The 25524-nt window shown below is 49.3% G+C and overlaps 1 protein-coding gene and 1 pseudogene across 2 annotated transcripts in view; both read left to right on the top strand.

The window, feature by feature from the left end:
• The first annotated feature begins 2374 nt into the window (after positions 1–2374).
• The window catches only part of LOC147880193 (guanine nucleotide-binding protein subunit gamma 1-like), a 74836-nt gene continuing 51686 nt past the window's right edge, over positions 2375–25524 (top strand). For both annotated transcript variants that reach the window (XM_087371302.1, XM_087371301.1), the window contains exon 1: positions 2375–2579. In XM_087371302.1, coding sequence (XP_087227428.1) covers positions 2418–2579 — 162 coding nt within the window. In that variant the 5' untranslated portion in view covers positions 2375–2417. The remainder of the gene's footprint in view (positions 2580–25524) is intronic.
• LOC147880195 (uncharacterized) lies at positions 19436–21178 on the top strand (annotated as a pseudogene).

Genomic DNA, 25524 nt, shown 5'->3' with positions numbered 1-25524 from the left:
CAGGCCCCCTCACAATGTATCCCCGGCTTGCCTCCTCTCTAGAGACGTGTCGGGCAAGTAATGGTACATCACATCATCACCCGCATCATGCATGCAAAGAGCTTAAATGAAAGCCATACTTTCCAACACGTATGTGCATGGGCGTATCCCATGTCTATGTATAAGGAAGGGCTCAGAAGTGGAACTCTACGATGGCAGACAAAGAACGAGTTATAATTGATTAGAACCAAAGCAAAGCACCAATTAGTTTGATTTTTCTTTGTGCGCAGACTAGTGGCGGATCATGGTGCATGACAACTATACGCTGTACCACCTCTAACTCTTATACATGAGAATACCGCTCCACCCAAGCCACGGACTCTCCTGCAAGCCCATTCAACACATCATGGTTTTACATTCACCCAAAAGGTAATGAAAAAACACGTGCAAGAATCACAAAGGCCATGCATGAATAGGACCTCTAATGGAGGCCATGACTAGTAGCAATCCCGCATCTAAAAGAGTCAATGCCAATAAGGAATCCCCATAACGCACATAATCCTCACCAAGCATGTTCCATTATGGATGTGTGAGTGGTGAAGAGTGTTCTCCCCCAAAGGGAAGGTCTAAAAATACCATGTCAGCGGCCCATGCGATAGCTTGTCACTTCCTGAAGTACTTCTGCCTCTTTGGCCTAGCCATCAACATGTGTGCGTGAATGTATGCATACAATAGGCTTCGCAAACCCGCAGCAAAATCTCTCCCAAAAGTGATGTAATCCACCACAGTAGCATAACACTTCTCCCCAAAAAGGGGAGAATTAGCGTACGAATGGTCGATCAAAAACACAAAAATGCAAGGTTTTTTAAACACTATCTTGCCCATCACTGCTGCTAGGAAACAATAGCTTGAATTAAAGTTGAACAAAGACAACAACTGCTTATCGGTTAAGACACTTGTAATTCACTCACCCTGACCTGATAGGGAACCTTGCACAATATGATCATATGAAGAGGATGATCCCTCCTCTATGTCATCCACACTATAACTTGGAAGAACAACCTTCGAATTCACAAACAAAGTTTCATATAGTATAATGTAATATCATTGAAGCTGAAATAGCGGATCGTCAAACCTGCAGTGAGAGGGTCAGTCGCACTATGTGCCTCCATGTCAACCCACCACAGATAGTTGTCAAGCTCCCACTTGTTAAGGCTATGCATAGAAGGTGGATACATATCCTCCCTGTCCAAAACCACCTAGTACCATGCAAGTACCGGAATGGATGCCAAATGTCCCATATCCCTTAAAAAAATAAATAATCTACAAATTCCTCGCATACATTTTTTATTTTTTGCTAGTAAAAAAGACTGACAAACTCTACCAGATTCTTATTAGAGGGTAGAAATTACAAGTTGCTTTACCTAAAAATAAGCCTTTGGGCAGCCATTTGGATCCAGTCTAGCTTCTTGAGGGTAGTCATCTCATCACTCCGTTCATTCCTCTGTGCCCTGCTCTCAAGAGGGAACAAGTACTTCCCAGCTTCAATCTTGACCTCCTCAAAGTAATCATATAAGGTACAATCTGCTTGCATATCAACCCCGCCAAGTACATCAACAAAATCTTGGAGGAGCTACTGGGCTCTTTGGTACTCAAAATGGCAAAAGAGGCATAAGGGGAAAGTTGTTTTGTTGGGCGATGCCTCAGGGCTTCCCTCTACTTTCAAGGGTTGTTGGCCGTTCATTTGTGGTTTGCTTCTCGATCTGGCTAGTGAGAAGTTAATTGGTTTTCTGTGATTGCTGGGAGATGGGTTATAGGCACAATTTGATTATTGCAATTGTCAAGGCTTCTGTTGCATATTTATCCAAGGTATTGGGGCCTTCCCAGTCCTTACAGACGTAACGCCTAGCTGATTTGATGTCTTCTCTTGTCTATATCTACCAATGGTGTTCTCACCTTTTGTCCGAGCATAGCCCTAGGGCCTTTGCCCATATATGTTGGCCACCTTTTGTATGGGCTTAACAAAAAAAAAAGGACTTATGTGAACTAAAGCACTATTTGATTCATAGGTTTTTTGTCTACTCATAATCTTTTCTTACATTATAAAATGTATGAAACATTATGATGCACATTTCTTTGGACGAAGAGGCATAAGAAAACCTTAGGATGTTAACTCAACGTTGGTTACATGCGACTTTTTATTATTAACTACTTCGAGGAGACATGGCAATAAAAAGTTCAAATTAGTGGTCTCTAGAAGAGTACACTTCTGGTTTTAAGGAGTCCAATTTTATAATGCAAAGGTATGTGCAAAAACACGTGGTAAATGTGGGATTGATAAATATTTCACGTCATTAATACATATGTGCAACGCCTCAACGTTTACTCGTGGTTCTCAATACTTCCGGTGTTGATATAAGGTGCTGCTATCTGCTGGTATGATGCAGTATCAGGATACACGATCAGGTGTCGGGCCTCAGATTACGGCTTCTTCGTCAGCTGTTCCCATTCCTAGACCCCGCACACCCCCAGATGTGTACGGCAGGCACCGCAAGCGTGCCGAGCTACAGCGTCTCCAGCAGGAAATCCGTATGCTTGAGGCAAGTCGTACTATTGTTTCGCTTGAGAATGCCCTGCCCTCCAAGTCTTTATAATGCATTCTACTACATTTTATATAATCTTCTTCAGCAAAATCTTGTACTTGCTCGTATAGTGAGAAGGCCAAGCGACATTGGAAACTGAGTTAACTCTCCTCTCCCTTTTCCATGTGAATTCCCGAAGACGAAACGGCTTTGCTTGCCCATTAGATTCTGTACATGTTATGTAATCGTTTTTTTGCAGGGGACTCTAGCTAAATATGTACATTGTATCATATGAGATCTGACAGCTGATGTACTATAACTAACGTCTATATTTGAAGGTATCGCCATATGTGTCGTCAATTTCCTATGGTGAGAGTATCACACCATCTCTGGTCCTCTGTTGTCAGATAATTCTCTGTATCAGGACATGAGAGTTCATCCTTTAGCTTTGTCATTGGGAAACGTGGGAGAGTTTATGGTGATAATGAGACTGGCTAGCCCTGGCCTCCCAATCCCTTTAAGAAAGTCATGGGACAGCCAAGGGCATGACCTGGAACTACGAGTTGGCATACAGCTGAGGAGAGTATTGCTCTTTAGTGTCCTTTAGTACCAGGGTCCAAGCTGGACCTAGCCCTCCCTGCCAGCTGTAAAAAGGGGCTCTTTGACTCCCCTTGCGGCTTCCACTTCAACTCCAAAGCAACTCAGTCTAGAGGACTTCAACAAACACAGCAATCGGAGCGGTTTGACAATGGACAGCACCGCGGCCCAAAAGAAAGGGGCCCACCCAAAGCCCATGCCGCTCACCACATCCTTGACCTCTATGGTTACCACCACTATTTCGCCACCATCATCCGCCTCATCATCTATGCCACCTCTCTCCTCCCCCTCTCCTGCATCATCACAGGTCTCCTCTCCAGTAGCCTCACCACTGGTCCCACTAGCCACGGCTCCACAGTACTTTCCCCTCGTATCACCTCTACCTCTCAGTCAGCCACCCTTCATCACCTCGTCCGGCCTCGCTACTCCTACATATCACTCCCCTGCCCAGATCATGCTATCCCCACCTCAGTAGCCCACCTTCATTCCAACCCCTCTTGAGATCCAGTTCCCACTTGGACTATGACATCTTAGGCTGCCGCCAGATGCTTGGGACTCCCTATTGGCTGAGATACACAGCATTCGGGCCCGTCAAGCAGAGTTGACACATTACACCCAAGAGCAGGCCCAATACACCCAGGAGCAGGACCGCATTATACAGGAGCAGGGCACCCTTATCCAGGGACTTAGACACGACATCACACAGCTTCGAGAGGAGCTCGGGACCCTCAGAGCGACGCCTGGAGGGACCCCAGTCACAGAGATGGCGGTACAGATAGCCACGATACAATTGGCTATAGCAAAGACGACTAGATGGGTGGATGTGGCGAAATGGGAGCCCGCAAAGGCAACCGTTTCAGCCGCCATATAGGAGCAGTAGCAGAGGGCTTTGAAGGCCCTCAACATTCGGATACGAGGGATCACGCGAGACAGCACTAGCACCACTACGACGCCCATGGAGGAGGCGATCACCTTTGTGACCACCACCATGGGAGTCCTCGACCATGGCATAGAGGGAGCATGGTGTGTTGGGAGAGATCCCAACCGAGAGCAGCCCCTAGTCATTCGCTTCAGAGATTCACATGCTCGACTAGCGACACTCTGATGCCAAGTCTCTCTACAAGAGTATCCCACCCTGTCCATGGACGAGGATTTGACACCACTACAGATTGAGGAGCGACGAGTTCTTCTGCAGCAGCAGGATGTTGCCCGCAAGGAGGGAAAATGGGCTGTGGTCCGAGATGGTAGGTTGTTGACCGGCACCCATCGAGCTCCCACCCGTACCTCCTAGGGGGACGGGGCCTATGAGACTCAGGTTTTCGAGACCCTAGACTACACCATTTGGAACTGTAATGGTACCTTATGGTCAGACCCAAGAAACTTCTCGGAGTCTTATACAAGACGAGACATAGTCTTTTACACGGAGACACCTAGAGCCTAGAGCGTCCACTAACGATAGTCAGTGGCTACACATGGGAGTCAGCCTTCAGGGATGAGACGAGGGATACAGGAGGAGTCCGAGGATCAGGGGGGGTCGCAGTATTGTACAGGTCTTCCCTCGTTGGAGCCATCTCCACTGAGAGGAAGGAGGCACACTCCCGATCCATGTGGATCCGGATCCGACGCACAGACACCCGTGACCTTTTCATAGCAATATGCTACTTCTTGCCAAACGCATCCCACTTCGCCAGAGTTGCACGAGAGGAGGATGAGACATTGCCATATGCACCCTTACATCAGGATATCCCAGATCTTTTAGCCCGCGGGGAAGTTCTCCTCGTTGGGGACTTCAACGCCAGGACGAGCACGTGACACACACCACTCTTGGACTTCCGAGACGACTCTATCATGCTACCAGACATGGACCTAGACGGAGCAGGTATGACCAGGACCTCATCGGACCGACTCGGGCCTGCTACACCATATGGATACGCGCTCCTTGATCTGGGCAGGATGCATGATCTCATCATCTACAACGGGCTTGACCTGTGGCCCTCCTGAGGTGGTTTTAACGAGGGGGCACTAGTGTGGGATCCCCTACCTTCACTTTATGTATTACCGACTTCACCGTAGCACCACTCCCTCCAGGAGCTGATCACACATACCTATTCTTCACTATCGCCACCCCATGCTTAGCCACACCACACACACCACATAGGAGGCACGACACCTACCACGACATACACTTTGATCACAGCCTCTCACCGGCCTACTTTGGACGCCTAAACAGACTCCTAACCTACATTGATCACATACCACTCATAGAGGACCGTGCTGCCTTGATTAGTCGCACACTCCACGAGGCTGCCCTCCAAATCTTTCCCCACACCACACGGTCCACTAGACCACCATCTCTTGGTTTTGCACCCTGCAACAATTGGTACGATGCGGAGTGCAAGGCTTATCGCCGACAGCTCCGATTTGAAACCAGATGTCACCTCCCGAACACACATGACACGGTATGCAAATACTGACGTCTCATACGTCGGAAGAAGCAGGCATTTCTTTGTCGAAATGAGGAGCAGCTGCTGCACATCTTGTACAATAGCAACTCTAAGGATTTTTGGCGGAGATTCCTTGAGCGTAGGTCCCCATCACCCCTCACCGACATGAGAGTCTGGCACACGTATGCACACCATCTTTATGATGTCCCACACCAGCCCACTCCAGATCTCATACACACACCTCGCCCAACCACTTGCACGTTGTTCACTAGAGGGGGAGTCAAGGACGCGACATTGAAACTGCACAATGGCCGAGCGAAGGATCACGAGGGGCTATGCATTGAGTTTATCACATATGGGATCGACACGTTAGCCCCGATCCTAGCAAAGCTATTCAATGACGCTGTTTGCCTTGGCTTCCCCCACACCTGGACACTCAACACCATCACCCCCATCCACAAGGCAGGGGATCCCATGGACCCGAGTAACTAAAGGACTATCATGATTGGACATGTGATGTCCAAGATCTATGCAGCTATATTGGATGCATCGGTCAGCCTGTTCGCAAAGATGAGAGGGCTTAGAGCAGAGGGTCAGGCCGATTTCAGGCGAGACCATGGGACTATGGATCACATACTCACACTCAGGAGTGTCATTGAGGAGGCCAGATCACGGAAGGAGAGGGTATATTGTTGCTTTGTGGATTTCCGCAAAGCCTTTGACACAGTACTTCGACCTCATCTCATCACACGCCTACAGACACGGGGATTTGATCAGGAGATCATTTGGGTAGTCATGGCACTGTATGAGAGAGTCTCAGGCCGAGTTCGAGCAGGTGCAGGTTGGACAGATGAGATCCTGAGTACCATAGGGGTCAAACAAGGTTGTCCCTTATCACCGACCCTGTTTGGCCTCTACATTGATGAGCTTGAGACTTTCATGGGGGCGTTCAGAGGGACCGGTTGCTCACTTGCCGGGATCATCATCAGGATTCTTCTTTATGCAGATGACGTGGCACTCTTTTCGTCCACACCCGAGGGGCTCCAGCGACACCTGGATGCACTGCAGGCTTTTTGTCTATCCCATGATTTGGAGGTCAACGTTGGTAAGACCAAGGTCATGATCTTTAACACCTCTCGAGCAAACATGCAACGGAACTAGGTTACTTTTACTTTTGGTGGGTCACCAGTTGAGATCGAGTAGGGGATACGCCTCATTGGCTCAAGCAAACATGCAACGGAAGTAGGTTACTTTTACTTTTGGTGGGTCACCAGTTGAGATCGAGTAGGGGCTCCAGCGACACCTGGATGCACTGCAGGCTTTTTGTCTATCCCATGATTTGAAGGTCAACGTTGGCAAGACCAAGGTCATGATCTTTAACACCTCTCGAGCAAACATGCAACGGAAGTAGGTTACTTTTACTTTTGGTGGGTCACCAGTTGAGATCGAGTAGGGGATACGCCTCACTGGCTCGGCTAGAGAGACAATGCTTTCACTCCCACTTCTAGGACCCTCGGACCAAGGCTCTTCTCTTCGACTCCTTGGTCCCACCAGCCGGCATGTATGGCAGCCCTTGTTGGGGGCCTGACATGTCAGAGATAGAGTGGACATGGGTGGAGCGCGTGCAGATCCTCATGCTCTCACGGATGATCCGGGGGAAACCATCTGTACCACATCACATCATTCAGGTTGAGTTTGGTGCTTCTCCACTCCAGCTGCCTTTCAGACCATCACATATCTACACCGGGTTAGATCATATGGGGACTGCACATCAGGGAGACAGAGGTTGCCATGGTTGGCTCTCGATTCCTCCATGAGGTTGGCAACAGAGGGAGACGAGCGATGCTGGTATGCACGGACTCACAGATGGTTTGTGAGACTAGGGTTCCACATCGATAGGATACCTCCTTTTCAGTATAGTTTAGATGCCCCTCCGGTACTCCCACCCACCATCCCGATTGGGCCACACACCAACCAGGTCATTCGAGAGGATCTCTTGCAGCTACACACCTTTAGGACCTGGTTGGAGCCGAGGGAGCTCCTAGTGAAGCTCAGTTTCTACAAAGATTACTGTCTTCGTATTTTGGTGGAGGGATGCATCACACCACCGGGGTACAATGAGCTTCATATGCCTCACTCACTACGGATCTCCATCGGAGAGTTTCGAGTATCATCACACCGCCTCCGCATAGAGAGCGGCAGAGCAGAGGGGATTCCTAGGGAGCATTGCTTATGCATATTGTGCGACTGTCAGGAGGTTGAGTCGGAGGAGCATTTTATTTTCAGGTGTCCAGTGTACTACGAGATCTGAGGTCGCTACCACTGCCTCTTCAAAGACGGCTCTGGGCTCCTTTCTAGATTCCTCGCCTACCCAGATCAGAGATGCCTCGCGGCCTTCATTCATGAGGGGGTCCGACACAGAGAGTACTTACTCAAGCGACGGGGCTTGGCCACATCATTAGACACCTCTCAGAGCAGGATCACAGAGTTCTTCCCATCGAGTGACATTGATCGTCCAGTCTCTAGCCACAGACGTGACAAAGACCCTGACCCGATGACCACAGCACGACACACGAGACATCGAGGGGGGACATAGATCACTCTGGGGGACCTCCCGTCATTGTTTAGACCCGAGATACGTCCCACGGAAGTCACGGTGGCTTTGGTCTTGTGTCGAGCCTCGTCCAGGAGACCGAGACGCATGGCACCCCTTGACGGGCGCCAGCGTCCCATCACTGGCTATGCACCAGCTAGGGCGACATGATATACGGAGGATTCTGCTCCGCTCCGGTCCTTTTCTTTTCTTTTCATTGTTACATCCAGATGTATTTGATTATGTATGATCAGACTTAGGGTTCAGCACGGGTGATGATGCTCGTTTCAGTATCTCCACCCTTGCTGTGATTTGTATCAGGTTTTCTTTCAGTCTCATAGACTGATCGGTTTTCCGAAGACTAATAAAATTTCTTTCTTTCTTTCTTTCTGATTCAGCTGCTATAGCAGCAGCACTGAGTTCTACATTAGTTACTGAGGGTGTTAGAATTGGAATGGGACCTGCTTTCTACTTCAAGCTCAAACCAATATGTGCAGTGGAAAATACATGAACCTGCAAGATCACACTTAGAGGTTGCAGTTTGCAGTTCTAGCTGCTGTACTTTTCCAGATCTCAGCTTATTATTGATGCTCAAGTTGGTTGAGGGATTGGAGACAGTTGTATGATTCCTAGGATTAGGCTGCAGTTCATTCTCTGATGTGGTATCAGGCCAAAACGGTTCAATTCTTGTGGTGTCCTTTGACTGTTGAAGGAATCAACCCCTTTGCTTCACAGAAGGAGGCACTGTTTTCAGTTAAGTATACTCTCTTGCAGGTTGGTGCATTTCAGTTTCTAATATTCATATTGTCTATTTCCTGCTATGGCCTCTCATTTGCCTATCCCAACCTTGTTGAGTAAGGTCACCATTGGCATGGAGACAGCCCCAAGACATAGTCATTGGGAAGTGCAGATCAGAAAGATGCTGAAGCCCTTGATCAGAGTCATTGTCTCTCAAATCCAGCTTGTGAAGACATCAGAATGAACAGCTGTGAGACGATCTATGAGTGTTCAATCTCCAAAAGTAGTTGTACACAACGAGGATAGAGGAAATGGCATGACCGTATCACGAAGGTCAAGGTTGTAAGGGAACAATTGGTGAGAGCTGGTCAGAAAGAAAGAAAGAAAGAAAGAAATAAATAAAGTTTATTAAAGTCTTCGGAAGACCGATGGGTCTGTGAGATTGTGAAAAACCTGGTACAAACGAGCTGTGAGGGTGGAGCTACTAAACGAGCATCCACACCAATGCAGAATGCAAAAATGCAAAATGATAGTACTAAATACAACATAGTCATGTCAGTGGTTGACTACATATCAATCATCATCATCATCGTCATCAGGATATTAGGGTGGATGAGGTAGTGGAGGCATGAAATCGACGATAGAGTGCTGTCGGCTGCTCACGGGTGCAGCTCTGTGACGTCTCTTGGTCATAGCTTTGCGTCTAACAAGGGCCACAGTAACCCCTGTAACCCCTGTCGGTTGGGCTCCGCCGACTCTGAACAGAGAGGGTATGCCCCCAAGTGTAATCTGTGCGTCAATCCTCTGTCTGAGTTGTCGGATCACTGGCTCTGGATCGCGATCATGTCGAGGCCTCATCTTGTGGGTATCCATGTGATTTGGCAGGAAGAACTCCGTGATAGAGCTTTGAGAAGGATCTGCTAAGGAAGAAGTCTGCTCCTGTCTCCGTGATCGAAGTATCCTCTCGCGGTGCTTGACTACCTCATGGCCAAACATCGCTGGTCTGGGTGGGACAAAACCCCAAAGTTATCTCTGAAGAGGCAATAGAAACCCCCTCGGATCTAATAGTAAACAGGGCACTTGAAGATGAAGTGCTCCTCCGTCTCAACCTCCTGCATGTCACATAATGTGCATATGTGCCTCTCCATGGGTATGCCCTCTGGACTGCCGCTCTCGATATGAAGTCTATGTGAAGAGACCCGAAACTGCCCAATAGAGATCCTCAGTGAGGGGGGTAGGTAATGTGCGTATATTTTGGTGGGTCAATGAAACCCTCCTTTGTGATGTGCAAGGAGTGATCTTTGTAGAAGCTGAGCTTCACTGGGAGTTTGCTCGGTCCCAACCAGGTCCGGAATGTATGTAGCTGCAAGAGATCGTCATGGATTACTTGGTTGACCTCGTGTGACAGGAGGGGAGAAAACGGAGCGCCTTTTCTGTACTAGAAGGGAGGGAGTGTATCCATGCGGAGCCCTAGTCGCTCAAATCATCTCTCAGTGCGTGCATACTAGCATCTCTGGTCCCCTCTTGCCGAAAGTGTCATAGAGGAGGACAATGCTAGCCAAGGTAGTTTGCTGCGTCCAGAAGTGTAATCCCCGTACTCCCTGACTCGGTGCAGATATGTGATGGGCACCAACACAGCAGCCATCCTTCTATAGAGTGTGCTTTCATGAAGCTTCAAAAGTTTTGTGATCAGTTGGGTCGTCGGGTTTCTTTTCCACAAGTAATGACGTCCCATGCAGCAAAATAGACAATGTCTCGAGATCTCACATTGTAACTTCAAATGCCAACTCATATGTGTGCATATATGTATAGGAGAGAAACTTCAGATAAAGAGAGATTACACACAGATGTACAGCCAAACAATGCTATATATAGATATTAGATCCAAGTACAAAATCTTGCCAAATCTATACCAACACCCGTTGTCAGTTTCCACAAATTCCGAGCCACTAAATGACTCCGTATCTTCACCTTCCAGATAGGGTAATTTGTCCCATCTAGTTTCCTAGACTCTCCAAAGTTAGGGATGGTGAAAGAAACAAATCTGGGGGAGGAGGAAGGGAGAGAAGGGGCTGAAGAGGCTTCTGAAATCCCTCCTTCTCGCAAGGGTTCTGTCACAGTCGTGCAAGTCGATTCCCTAGAGCTTTTGAATCAGGGTCGTCCTTCAGCAAGGTCCCTGCTTTCAGGCTCCCCCACCTATGAGCCTCCCACTTGGGCCAACAGAGGGTACGCACAGCGGAAGACTGATAGAATAGCCCAGGAGCTCACACAGTGTGTGTGGGGAGTGGAATCATAAACTTCTTTAACTTACGTGCATCACATAGCCTTGCAGACTCATCAATAGACAATAATCCAGCCAGATATAGAAGCTACCAAAACAATATATTTCCATCCAAAACTATGGACACAACAAAAGAGAGATAGATTCAAAGTCCCACCAGTGCGTGGTCCTTTGATCTTACCACAAGGTACTTCTACTATCTGCCGGATATCTCTAGACTCGAGCCCACGTGCTCCACCTCGAGCGTATGTAGACTCGCCGTCCTTTGAGCTCAGCTCCTTGCTGCCCTAGAAGACAGCCAAAGTCTCGGCCTCACACTTGAGCTAAGTCTGCAGCAACACTAGCACTCCTTCAGCTTCTAGATGTAGGCCCCAAGGATGGTGCTGTTGGAAAGGCCTCCCCATCTATAAGCCCCCATATGAGGAGAGCGTGGGGAGGGAGACCTAGAGCAGAACATGCCCAGAGAAAAGCAGATGGTGTCAACAACAGGAGCAGATGGCGAGGCATTCAAGGCTGCAACAGATGGTGTCAAGGTGGCTGCAACAGATGGTGTCAACAACAGGAGCAGATGGCCAGGCATTCAGCATCAGGATCTGGCCTGGAAGAGGTGGATCTGGAACAGCAGACATGGCGGGGTGTCCCAAGTAAAAGGCGCCTATATGCTGGGCTCATTAGCAGGGCCTGTGGGCAGGTATATGACCTGCAGCAGAGGCTTGAAGGTGTAGCAGCAGATGGTGGGATCCGTGGGCAGGCTGATGGCCTGCAACAGGCCTTAGAGGTGGCACAACATGATGGGGCAGGGATCACCTTGGATCAGCCAAGTGACAAGGCTGGTTAAGCCAGCCAACCAGGCCTTGGAAAGACTGGTCAAAAGGGCTGGCCCCTGCACAATGAAACAAAGGGATCTTGCCCTGGTTTTGAGCCCCAGGAGGGGCCAGGAAGGTTGTCCAAGGAAGGAGCAGAAACCAACCAGCAGTCAGCCATTTTGGGCATGCTGGGTCGGTCCACATACCAGCCATCTGGGCCTATATAAGGAGGGCATTCAGTCCTCTGTTCTTATCCAGCCTAGCAGCTTTGGGAGGAGCAGCATATCCACCATCCTTGGGCCTCTACACAGGAAGTGAAGGAGAGAGGTGTTGCTGCAGACTTAGCTCCAGGGAGAGGCTGAACCTAGACTGTCTTCTAGGGCAGAAGGTTGCTGAGATCGTTCTGGATGGAAAGTCTACAGGAGCTCAAGGTGGAGCACGCGGGCTCGAGTCTAGAGATAGCCGGCAGATAGGAGAAGGACCTTGTGGTAAGATCAGAGGACCACACCATTGGTGGGACTCTGGATCTATCTCTTTTGTATTGTGTCCATAGCTTTGGACGGAAATATATTGTTTTGGTGGTTTCTCTATCTGGCTGGTTCATTGTCTATTGATGAGTCTGCACACCTATGCTATGCACATAAGTTTAAGAAGTTTGTGATTCCACACCCCACACCACATTGTGTGAGCTCTTGGGCAATTCTATCAGTCTTCCGCTGTGTGTACCCTCTGTTGGGTCATTTCTAACAGGTGCTTTGCTGCTCCCTTCTGCTCTGCTGGAATCTGCACTGCTGAATGATGAACGCCCTTCCAAAGGGCTGCTTTTATAGGCCTCTAGGGCCCCTTGTAGTAGCCGACTGGCCTGCCCTAATATGGCCGACTAGTCTGCCACAGAACCGACCCCACAGGCCCCTATTTATTGGGCTGTGGGCACTTCTCTTGGGCTGTGTGCCCCCTGCCTTTTAAGTGGGGGCCCAGCCGCCCCTTTCTTTGTGTGCCAGCCCCCTCCCACTCCCCTCTATGCATGGGGCTGTGGGCTGGCCTATGTGGTCGACCAGCTTCCTGGCCCTATATAAGGGCAGGGTGCTGCCCACTGCAGCCCCTCCGTTCCCTGCAACTCCTGTGCTGCTGCCAGGCCACCTTCAGGACCTTCTTGCAGGTTGTATCCCTGCCCATGGATCCTGCCATGCTGCCGTACTGCTTGCGTCCCTACCTGTAGACACCCGCCATGTTTTGCTCCTCTGCCAGGCTATGGTGCTGCCCGCCATCTGCTGTAGGGCACACATCTGCCCACAGTCCCTGCCTCCTGGGTTCCATGGCTTTGTGCTGCGCACATGACAGCCATCATGCTGTCCATGTGGCAGCCCCTTCTTTTTACTCTTTTCTCTGGGCAAATGCACTAGGTCTCCCTCCCCCATGCACTCCTCATATGGGGGCTTATAGATGGGGAGGTGACCTTTCCAACAGGCCTCTCATCACTCGACTGCATCGAGTGACGCAGATGTTCCAGGTAGTGATGCTGGAAACTGTCTCCCACACTATCCTCTGCTAGAGGTGGTGGGCGTGAGCGGGAGGGCTGAACTGCGTCATGAATCTCAATCTGGGAGACCTGTTGTCCATGTATCCTGTAAGCCAGAGAGAGACTGGGTCAATCACGACGACGTGTCCTCCCTCCGTGAGCTAGGCCGTCATCCTCCAAGCGAAATTCCTGGTCATCCTCTGTGTACTAGCCACAATCCTGAAGGATGCCAGCCGTATCTAGTGTGCGACGGGGCAACCCCATAGGCAATGAGGAATTGTCTCCAAAACTCCATCCACGCAGCCATTGCATCTGCCATCTGTAGGCCATCTTCTCCGAGTTTTAGTGATGCCCTATGGGCCCTGGTATGTGCCTTGTAGGCATAGGTATAGGCACTTAGTTTATTTTGTGCCTTTTATGCCACATAGGACACTTAGTCCTATGTGACACCTAGGAGACTTAGTCCTAGGGTTTAGGTACAAATACTATGTACTTAATTTTCATAACAGTAGTTGACGTGACGACGGATCTTCTTCGACCCTTGTACCTTATACTTGCTCTTTCGTTTATCGATCCTACAGTGGTATCAGAGCATGGTTTGACTCGTCTCTTGCCTCCGGATTTGCACCACAGCCTATCTGCTCCTCCATCCGTACAGTCCGTACGACTGTACCGACGCCCGTACACAGGACACCCGCCGTACCTACGCCGTCGTACAACCTGCACACAGGACACCCGTTGTACCTATGCCGCCGTACAGTAGAAGTACTGCGACGTACATCTCTCGTACAGTCGTAATGTGTTCCTTACATTGTACTGTGTCGTACACGTTCCGTACAGCCGTACGCTATGCTGTACACACCGCATGCTGCGAGCTTGGGTGATGAATCACATCAAAGTCGTATTCCTGCAAGAGTAACACCCATCGTGCCAATCGGCCCGTAAGACTTTGCTACTTCACCAAATATAACAATGCGGAACGATCAACATGGAAGACAAACGGTCGGCCCAACAAATAATGCCAGGATTTCTTGACAGAGATCATGCCAAGTCCTTCTCGCTCCTTTTCGGCCATCAAGAGCCGTCGTCTCACGTAGTAGACTGAGCGATACCATTTATTCGCATCTTCCTGCATCAAGACACTCCCAATAGCTCTATCTAAGGCATCCGTGAACACATGAAAATTCTTCTCCCAATCCGGAGATAGCAGCGCTGGTGCTTTGGAAAGCTGAATCTTTAGCTGCCGGTACGCTTGGTCGCACTCTGCGGTCCACACAAATGCCTTCGGTTCCACATGTGACAATGCATTCAAGGGAATTGCCATGTGAGCTAGGAACCGTAGATGTCTGCCATGCCATCGAATTTGGCCCAAGAACCGCAAGCATTCCTTAGGGGTTTTTGGCACCGGGGCTTGCATAATTACTGTCACTTTGTCCGGATCAACCGCAATTCCTTCCGTTGAGATCACATGCCCTAGGAGTTGGCCGCTACAGATTGCGAATGCACATTTTATTGGATTCAGATTGAAGGAGACTTCCCTGCATCGTTGGAAACATTTCTGCAAGTGCTCTAGGTGCTCATCGAATGTGCCGAACACACTAAGGTCATCTGAAATCTGTCAAATAGGACCCGAAGATCTGCATTGCCCGCTGAAAAGTCAAGGGAGCATTCCGCAATCCGAACCCAATGACTGTGCAGACATAGACCCCCCATGATGTGATGAATGCTGTTTTAGGCTGGTCTTCCGGAGCCATTCGGATTGGTTGTATCCGCTATATCCATCCAAGAAGGAGTACACCTCATGCCCCGCCACTTCATCGAGCATAGAATCCATATAGGGCAAAGGAAATGGATCAGGTATTGTGGCCGCATTCAGCTTGCAGTAGTCGACACAAATCCGCAATTTCTTTGGCACAATGACAATTGGGAAAATCCACTTTGGATTTTCAATCGGTGCGATGAATTCCACCCGCAACAAGCTCTCCAGTTCTTCACGCACTTGCTTGGCCATGTGCGGATTCATACGATACCTCTATATCTTCATCGGAGTAACATCTGGTTTTAGGTTGACCCGGTGCTGGTAAAATTTTGGATCCAGACCCTTCATATCCGCATAGTCCCAGGCGAACACATCAGAAAATTCCCACAAGAGGGCAATCAATTCGCTGCGGAATTCAGTTGTCAACAAAGTGTTGACTTTGATTGGTTTAGATGCTCCATTCGCTCCAAGATAAACCGTATCTAGAGCATCTTCATGAACTCGCGTGACTCTGCTCATCCGTTCTTCGAATTCCCTCTCTTGCTACAGGAGATCCCGTATATCCAATTCTGCTGCTACTTGCTGGGGCTCAAACTCCTCCTCCGGAACAGGGCTGGTTGCGTCCGCGAGGAAACTTTTATGCATGTAACTATCTATAATGCCTTCCACATCGATAGTGAAGATAGGAACCAACTCCGGATTTGCCTTGAGAAAGGCTTCCTCCTCATCATCCTCCAATCCGTCTGCCATGTTCACCGTCTCGGTCAACACAGGTCGGACCGCATCTGCCAATGGTGCCGCCACTCCCATTGTGACCGGCACTTTCTTCTTTCCTCTCTGCACTGAAATGACGTTCTGCTCCCAATTTTGCTTGACTTTTGCTTGCTACAACCAAGGCCTACCCAAAAGGATGCTATACTCTGATGTTGCGGCTTCCCTGTTGAGCACCACAAAGGACACCATGAATGATATGCCCGCCACCTCCAGAACAACGGCCCGCAAGATTCCGAGTGGTCGAACCCGGCGTTGATTAGCCATGCGGACTAAGAATGGCGCCGGCTCCTAGGACATCCATCCCATTTCTTGGCAGGGCTTCAAAGTGACAATATTGACCCCCGAACCACCATCTACCAGCACCTGAGCAAAAGTCCGACCTTATGCCTTTGTGGAAATCACCGGAATTCTCATGTCGGTCAAAGGAACTGCCGGAACTAGGCATGAATCAGCTTGACATAGCTTCACCTCTTCTGGTCTAGACTCCGTGTGCAGGAATGCAACAATTGCCGGTGGAATCCTGGAACCAGATTAAGGAGATTTGGATAGGAGCCTCCAAAATGCACTCCAACCACGGCTCCCTTTTTGGAGAGTTTGCCCGCCTTTTGGCTTGGTTAGCGACCAACAACGGAGTTGCTTCGACCGCCTTCGGACCATTTCCTGGTAAGTGTAATTTGAACTTGGCTTGAGTCCCTGCCTCTGATTGAACAACTAGTTCCGCAAACTTCACCTTACATGCCTCATTGGGCGTCATTGCGGACTCTGGGAGAGACATCAATGGTGGCTCCTTCGTCACCAACTCGTAGACTTGGCGTCGAATGTGTTCCTGAGCTGACCAATCCAGCAGCTTGTCACCGTTCTTGGGAGTCGGTCCTCGCAGCTTGGTACTAGCATGGGTGATTATGCTAATCTCCAGGCACACCAGTTGGCTCCTTCGTCACCAACTCGCAGACTTGGCATCGAACGTGTTCTTGAGTTGACCAATCCAGCAGCTTGTCACCGTTCTTGGGAGTCGATGTCCTCGTAGCTTGGTACCAGCACGGGTGATTATGCTAATCTCTGGGCACGCCAGCGGATCATCATCAACAATGTATACCATCGAAGTGCTGGGCATTTTCCCAGACATCTTTTGCCGCTTCGCACGTTGCCGATCCCATTCCTGAGCCTCCAGGCATTTGTTTCGCCAATGGCCTTTGCCCAAGCAAAACAGACAGGTTTTCGATTGATTCTGACCACGACCCCTGCCTCCACGTTCGCGTCCGCGGCCACCGTCGCCTCTGCCTCGTTGGAACGTCTGTTGCTAGGACTGGAACGCTTGCTGCTGCGGCTCTTCTTGCACAAAAAACGCAGCCGCATCTTGCTGCTGACCAACCATCTCTGGCCATGCCCATTGTAGTGGCATCCCACCGTATATTGTGTATTAGTCAAGCAAATTGCGCACCAATTGGCGTTAAGAGCACACTCGACTGCAGAGTGACTAGGATTGCGGCAGTGAGTGCACCATATACCCTTCAAGCCTTTAGGTACGGATCCTTCTTCGGAAGCCACTAGCGTGCCCTTACCCCCTTTAGAGGCTCTTCGGGTCTTCGTCTCTGCTTCCGAGTCGAAATCCTCCGAATTGGTACCTTCAGACCTTTCGTTCGAATTGGTCGCAACCGAATCTTCCTCACTGTCATCCGACTTCTTTGATTTGGACATTTTCTTCTTGGATTTGCTCTTCCTGGATTTGCGGTTCCTGGATGTCCTCTCGTGCAATGATTCCCCCACTCGCACTGCTTGCACCATGACCACCACGAGCGTTGTCTGCGTTTGATCCACTATGGCCAGCGCCGTCCGCAGATCTCGTGACAGCCCTGAAATGAAGTAGTCAGTGAGTATCTCCTGAGTAGGGCTTTGAGCCATAGGCACACGTTGCAAGAGTAAATTGAATTTGGACGCATAACCTTCCACATCCTCAGCGCCTTGCTCCAAGCTATGCAATCTCTCCAGAGTTTGCGGAATCGTTTTTTCTTGATGAAATCGCCTCAAGAATGTGTCACGGGCCACATCATATGTGGCGAAATGGTTCACTGCGTACTCTGCTAACCAGCATGCCGCCTTACTCGATAAAGTTGACTCAAAAACCGCCTCTTGTTGGAGCGGTACCACAGCTCCCGGATTGTTGATCCCATACACCTTTTTGAACATCCGGACATGCGCATCGGGGTCGTCCGACTTTCCCCCCGAAAATTTGGCATACTTGACGTTCCCCGTCGCAACCGTAGGCATAGTTGCATCCGTACACGTACGGTCCTTTTTCCCGTACGGATTTCGTATAGCCGTCCGTACGGATCTCCGTATGTGACTTTTTTTGGGGGGGGGGGATCGGGATGCGTACCTTATAGTATTACTTGGCTGCTATTTTCTAATCCGTACGACGTCCTTGTGAAGGCTCTCGATTCCCAAGAAAGGCCGTACGTATTACAGTCTACGCCCATGAACTGACTCGCTGCTTGCACACTGACCTTGCTGCGTCAAGAGCCTATTTAGGCAGCTGTTTGCCCTCTTCATTAGCACCTTGCTGCCCTCTATTTAGGCAGCCCTTTGCCCTCTTCTTCAGCACCTTGCTGCCCTCTATTTAGGCAGCCCTTTGCCCTCTTCTCAAGAGCCTATTTAGGCAGCCCTTTGCCCTCTTCTTCAGTCCCGACTCCCGAGTCCCCTCAGCCCTTCACTCTTCTTCAGCACCTTGCTGCCCTCTATTTAGCCAGCCCTTTGCCCTCTTCTACTTGCTTTAGAGGTGAGTGGTCACCGTACAGTTGCAGCCCACAGCCTACCTCTACGCTCTACTTGCTCCAAGCGTCAAGGTAATTGCAATGGCTGCTCTTTTTTCCCGTTTTGCAGCAAGTGCTCTCTCTTTAGTTGATGCCATCTAACAGGGCAGCCTGCAAGGGCTTCAAGTTCCCTCTTTGGAAATTGTTCCTTTGCCCAATGCCTTATTTGCCCTCTTTTGCAAATTTGCAGCTTGCAGATCTGCAAATGGGAAGACAAAAAGGACCAGAATGGGAATTTGTAGAGGCCTTGAAGCCTTTGGGGAAGGGCCAATACACTTGTAAATGTAAATATTTCCCTCATTCATGGGATGGGGGACCGACCCGTATAAGGGCACATTTTCTTGGGCTCATAGGCTTGGGGGTTGACAAGTGTACCACTCCTCCCGAAAATGTGAAAGATACTTGTCGAAGATTGCAGGCAAAGGTGGCCCTAAAAACTGCTGCAAAACAGCTTGTTGAAGATGTGGCTGATTTGGGAGATGCTTGAGTGAGTGGTACTGCAAGTGGAAATGCATCTGGCAGTGCATATGAGCCAAAGCAAAAGAAGTTGAAGATGTCAAAGGGAACCTTGGCCAAGGCATGCGAGTCACAAGCACGGAAGGATGCATACATTGCTCTTCGTCGTTTTTTCTTTGCAGAGGATATTCCTCATCGGAAGGTGAGGAGCCCTTGTTTTTTGGAGATGGTTCATGCCATTGGCCAAGTTGGGCCTACCTTCAAGCCTCGATCCCACAATGTTTTGTGCACAACGGAGCTAACTAATGAAGTAGTATGCATAGATCAAGAGATGCTACAGTTCCGGGATAAGTGGAAAAAATATGGCTGCACCATAACTTTTGTGATGGCTGGTCTGACACTCGGCGCTGGCCTATAATCAATATTATGGTCTCATGCATATTTGGTTCAGCCTTCTTGAAGTCCGTGGACACAAGTGGGCACTATAAGTCAGGGGAGTACATGATACATCTTTGAGATACTGAAAAATGCCATTCTTGATGTTGGGGCTGAAAATGTGGTGCAGGTGTGTATGGACAATGCATCTAACTGTGTGTGGGCAGGAGAATTGGTTGAGGAAGAGTGGCCTCACATTTTCTATACTAGATGCACATGCCATTGCCTTGACCTCTTGTTTGAGGATGTTGGAAAGCTTGCATGGGTGAAGCCAGTGTTGGTACATGCTAACATGATTGTGATATTTGTTACCCGGAAACACACCGTGTTAGCAATGTATAGAAAATTCAGCAAGAAGGAATTGGTGAAGCCAGCACAAACACAGTTTGCTTACATGTTTATCATGTTAGCAAATTTCTTGGATGAGAGGGTATACAATGGATTGCGCCGCATGGTTGTCAGTGATGAGTATTGCAAGAAGAAGGTGTCACGCACTGTGAAAGCACAACATTTGTCTTCTATTATATTGGGTGCCTCATTTTGGCAAGATGCAAGACTCATTGTGAAGCTTTGTGCACCTATTTTGAAGATCCTTCGCCTGGCTGATAGGGAAGGGGCTACCATGGGACTTGCATATGAACTCACTGATCGGATGGTTGAGAAGATGGCAACTATTGATGGGATTGAATCCTCAAAGCTGGCTGATGTTAGAGCCTTGTGTGTTGACAGGTGGGATATGATGCATTCTCCATTGCATGCGGCAGCTTTTGTTCTCCATCCCATTTGGAGAGAGAAAAATCCAAATAGTGACAAGGAGGTGCACGATGGGTGGATGGATGCCATAGAGTGATACACCAAGTATGATGTTGACAGCCAAGGCACCTTATGTGATGAATTGGATATTTACAAATCCATGTCAGACATATTTGCTCGTGCGATTGCAAAGGATGAAAAGAGAATGCACCAAGGGGTGAAATGGTGGGAGACATTTGGGGCTCATACACCAAATTTGCTGCGGTTAGCTCTTCGAGTGCTCTCGCAAGGCACATGTGCTTCTCCTTGTGAGAGGAATTGGAGCACATTCTCTCTTATCCATACTAAAAGAAGGCATAGGCTGCTTCCAAAGAATACCGAGAAATTAGGATACATCCATACTAATTTGCGTCTCATTTCCAAAATCAAGGAAAGGGGATTTGAGAAGATAGAAGTGACCCTAGAAATGATCAACAAGGAGAAGGATGATGATAGGCTGCTAGCGAGGCAAGGAGATACAGAGGGAGAAGACATTGCAGCCCCTATTGTTACACTTACAGGAACGATGGATGTTGGAGACGAAGATGCACTCAGCACCCGGCGTGCATCAATCGAGACCTGTACCCGCAGCCTTGGCGGTGAAACTGATTGAGCAAGTGGACGTTGACTCCAATTGACCCCTCTCGGAGCTTCTTGCGGACTGCGGTCTCCATGCTCAGGATCATTGTTGTGCCGCCGCAGTCGCGTCGTCGGTGTCAAGGGATCAGGAGGTCCTTGGAGCGTGTGCGCATGCATGTTTATTGGGAAGATAACAACCGCAAAATGTGCTGCCACGACCACCGGATGAGGTTCTTCACTGGAATTTCTGTACTCACTTGACCGTAAGCAGGGTGTTGGGGGTCGGATCGCATCCGATCGAGTTCATCTTGAAATCCACAGATGTGCCTCCTTTCCGCAGCAATCTGCTCCCGAATTTCCTCCGGAGTGAGTGCAACTGCGTGCAAACCTACATGCGAAGTGCATCCGCAATGACGGCAAGGAGCGGATGACATGAGCGCTCAATTGCCCGATCGCAAAATCCTTGTGTGATGGTAAGAATGCGCATCGTGATCGCTAATGTGTAGCGTCATAAATATGCGCAGACGCTACAGGAAACAAAGACAAATGATACGCATAACATCCACGAGAACGGAATACAGATATGCAAGAGAATGAGAGAACGTTGAAGAACACTATATTCCGGAACAATAGCTCGCACAACATCTGTGTACACAATGACCTCAGAATGCTTGTAATAGCATGCGTACAGAACCGTCTGATGGTTAGAGAAGCAGCCGTTGAAGACCACAACCACTTGGAGATCCGAACCGTCAACCCTTGCGGCTAACCTACCCTCGCACACCCCTCTAGGTCACTGCTATTAACCCGCATGGTTATGCAATAACATAAATACATAATGAAATAGCGATTGAGAGGGCTGATAGAGGGGAAAAGGGGATGAGGGAGGGATGAATTGAGAGAGGGCAAAGGCTGAGGGCTGATTCTTGAGAAAGAAAGAAAGAAAGAAAGATGTATTAACGTCCGCGTAAGGCCTCGCGGGCCTATGGGACCAAGTACAAAGTACACCAAAAGAAAAATCTCATACAAGCCTCAGTGGGTTGGAGCAAAGGGCGCACTATGCCCTTGTTGAGTGCTAAACTGATCTACATAGCTCAATAGTCGAGCAAAAATCGGATATAAACCAAAGACTAGTAACTCGTTGAAGTAGGCTGAGAGTTGGGACTAAGCCTGGCACAGTGGTGGCTCGTCTGTAATGTCTCGGATCTGTGTCTGTTGGGCTGTCTCATGCCATGGTGGCGGGGGGGGTGTGATAGGTTGGACCTCAATGTTATAAACATGGTGGAGAGAGAGAAAGAAAAGAAAGAAAGTTTATTAAAGTCTTCGGAAGACCAATGGGTTTATGAGACTGTGAAAAACCTAATACAATAAACTGTGGTAGTGGAGTTTTAAATGAGCATCCACACCAATGCAGAATGCAAAAAAATGCAAAATGGCAGTACTAAGTCCTAAGTACAACATAGTCATATTTATATATCAATCTTAGCATCATCGTCGGCATGATCATAACCATCATCATCATCATCATCATCATCATTGTCAGCAACAGGACATCTGGATGTATGAGGCTGTGGAAGTGGAGGCATGAGGTCAGCAATAGAACGCTGTCGCCTCCTCAAGGGTGCAATCCTGGTACGTCTCGTGGTCGTAGCTTTGCGTCTAACCAAGGCCACTGTGACCCCCGTTGTTCGGGCTCCGACCCTAAACAAGGAGGGGATGTCCCCAAGTGTGATCTGTGAGTCAACCCTCTATCTAAGCTATCGGGTCACAGGCTCCGGGTCACGGTCATGTCAAGGTCTCGCCTCGAGGGGGTCTATGTGATCTGGCTGGAAGAACTCCGTGATAGAGCTCTGAGAGGTATCAGTCGAGGGAGAAGGCTGTTCCTGTCTTCGTGCTCGGAGTATCCTATCACGGTGTCTGAGCATCTCATGAATGAAATCAGCCAAGCATCGTTGGTCTGGGTAGGAGAGGACACGGGCCAACATCCCATAACTATCTCTGAAGAGGCAGTAGAAACGCCCTCGGATCTCATAGTAAACAGGACACCTGAAGATGAAGTGCTCCTCTGTCTTAACCTCCTGCATGTCACACTGTGCATATGCGCCTCTCCCTGGATAACCCTCGGCTGCTCTCGATACGAAGTCTGTGTGAAGAGACCTTGAACTGCCCAAGGGAGATCCTCAGCGAGTGGGGTAGGTTAATCTGCGTGTATCCTGGTGGATCAATGAAACCCTCCGCTGTGATATGTAGGAAGTGATCTCTGTAGAAGCTCAGCTTCACTGGAAGATCACTCGGGCCCAACCAAGTCCGCAATGTGTGTACCTGTAGTAGATCCTCACGGATAACCTGGTTGACCTCGTGTGATAGGAGGGGAGAGAAAGGAGCATCCATGTTGTATTGGAAAGGAGGTAGTCTGTCCATGTGGAGCCCTAGTCCTGCAAACCATCTCTCTGTGCGTGCATACCAACACCTCTGATCTCCCCTTGCTGCAAGCGCCATAGAAGAGGACAGTGCTAGCCATGGTATCTTGCTACGCCCGGATGTGTAATCCCCATACTCCCTGACTCGGTACAGATATGTAATGACCTGAAATGCAGCATCTAGCTGTAATGGGGGTGACCCAAACTCTGCATGAATGATCTGGTGAGGGACAGATGGCTTACCACGGATCATCCGTGATAACATGAGAACCTGTAGCCGCTCCACCTTGGCCCACTCTGCAAATCTGGCCCTCAGCATGGGCTCCCATACATCCCTGCAGGGCAGACCAAGGAGCCAAAAAGCAACCCTTTGGTCCGTGGATCCTGAAAATGAGAGCGGAAGCACTGTCTCTCTAGTCTAGTCAATGAAGCATATCCTCTGCTCAGGCGCGCCTGCATCGTGGGTCTCATGGTGAAGGTGGGTCCGGAAAAGACGACCCCCAGATAAGTGTATGATGAAACTACCTCAACAGGGGAGCTGAGGGGACTCATCAAATGTGAAATGCTCATCGCGCATGACGACTCGAGATGTATTGAAGATCATAACCTTGGTTTTACCCAAGTTGACCTTCAAATCATGAGACTCACAAAAGGACTGTAGTGTGTCAAGGTGTCTCTAGAGCCCCTCTGCTGAGGAAGACAAGAGAGCCACGTCATTTGTATAAAGTAATATCCAGATCAGCGTGCCCGTGAGAGAGCAGCCTACCCCACCCTGTGTCCTGCATCGCGGTCTCGAGCTCGTTGATGTAGAGGCCAAACAAGGTATGCTCATGATCTCGTCTGTCCATCCAGATGGTGTCCGGACTCTGCCTGAAACTTGCTCATAAAGTGCCATGACAGCCCAAATGATCTCTTGGTCGTAACCCAGATCCTGTAGGCGTCGTATGAGGCGGGCTCTCGGAACGGTGTCTAAGAGAGAGAGAGAGAGAGAGAGAGAGAGAGAGAGAGAGAGAGATTATTAAAGTCTTCGGAAGACCGATGGGTCTATGAGACTGTGAAAAACCTGATACAATGAGCTGTGTGGTAGTGGAGCTACTAAAAGAGCATCCACACCAATGCAGAATGCAGTACTAAATCCTAAGTACAACATAGTCATATCTCGACTGTATATATCAATCAATCTCAACATCAGCGTCGACATCATTATAACCATCATCATCATCATCACCAGCAGCAGGACATCAGGATGGATGAGGTTGTGGAGGTGGAGGCATGAGGCCAGCAATAAAGCGCTGTTGCCCCCCCAAGGGTGCAGTCCTGGTACATCTCTTGGTCGTAGCTCTGTGTCTAACCAGGGCCACTGTGACCCCCATTGGTCGGGCTCCGACCCTAAACAAGGAGGGGATGTCCCCAAGTATGATCTGTGAATCAACCCTCTGTCTGGGCTGTTGGGTCACAGGCTCCGGGTCACGCTCACGTCGAGGTCTCGCCTCGTGGGGGTCTATGTGATTTGGCTGAAAGAACTCCGTGATAGAGCTCTGAGAGGTATCAGTTGGAGAAGTCTGCTCCTGTCTTCGAGCTCGGAGTATCCTATCTCGGTGTCCGAGCACCTCATGAATGAAACCAGCCAAACATCGCTGGTCTGGGTAGGAGAGGAAACGGGCTTGAACCCCATAACTATCTTTGAAGAGGCAGTAGAAACGCCCTCGGATCTCATAGTAAACATGACACCTGAAGATGAAGTGCTCCTCCGTCTTAACCTCTTGCATGTCACACAGTGTGCATATGCACCTCTCCCTGCTCTACTCGGCCGCTCTCGATACCAAGTCTGTGTGAAGAGACCTGGAACTGCCCAAGGGAGATCCTCAGTGAGTGGGGTAGGTAAATTTGCATGTATCCTGGTGGATCAATGAAACCCTCCGCTATGATATGTAGGAAGTGATCTCTGTAGAAGCTTAGC

The sequence above is a fragment of the Dipteris shenzhenensis genome, chromosome 32 (assembly GCF_047967505.1).
Source record: "Dipteris shenzhenensis isolate YYH24624 ecotype China chromosome 32, Dip_SZ_1.0, whole genome shotgun sequence".
NCBI classification, from domain to species: domain Eukaryota; kingdom Viridiplantae; phylum Streptophyta; class Polypodiopsida; order Gleicheniales; family Dipteridaceae; genus Dipteris; species Dipteris shenzhenensis.
The sequence above is the reverse complement of the archived record's forward strand: the minus strand, read 5'-3'. Positions and strand labels throughout refer to the sequence as shown.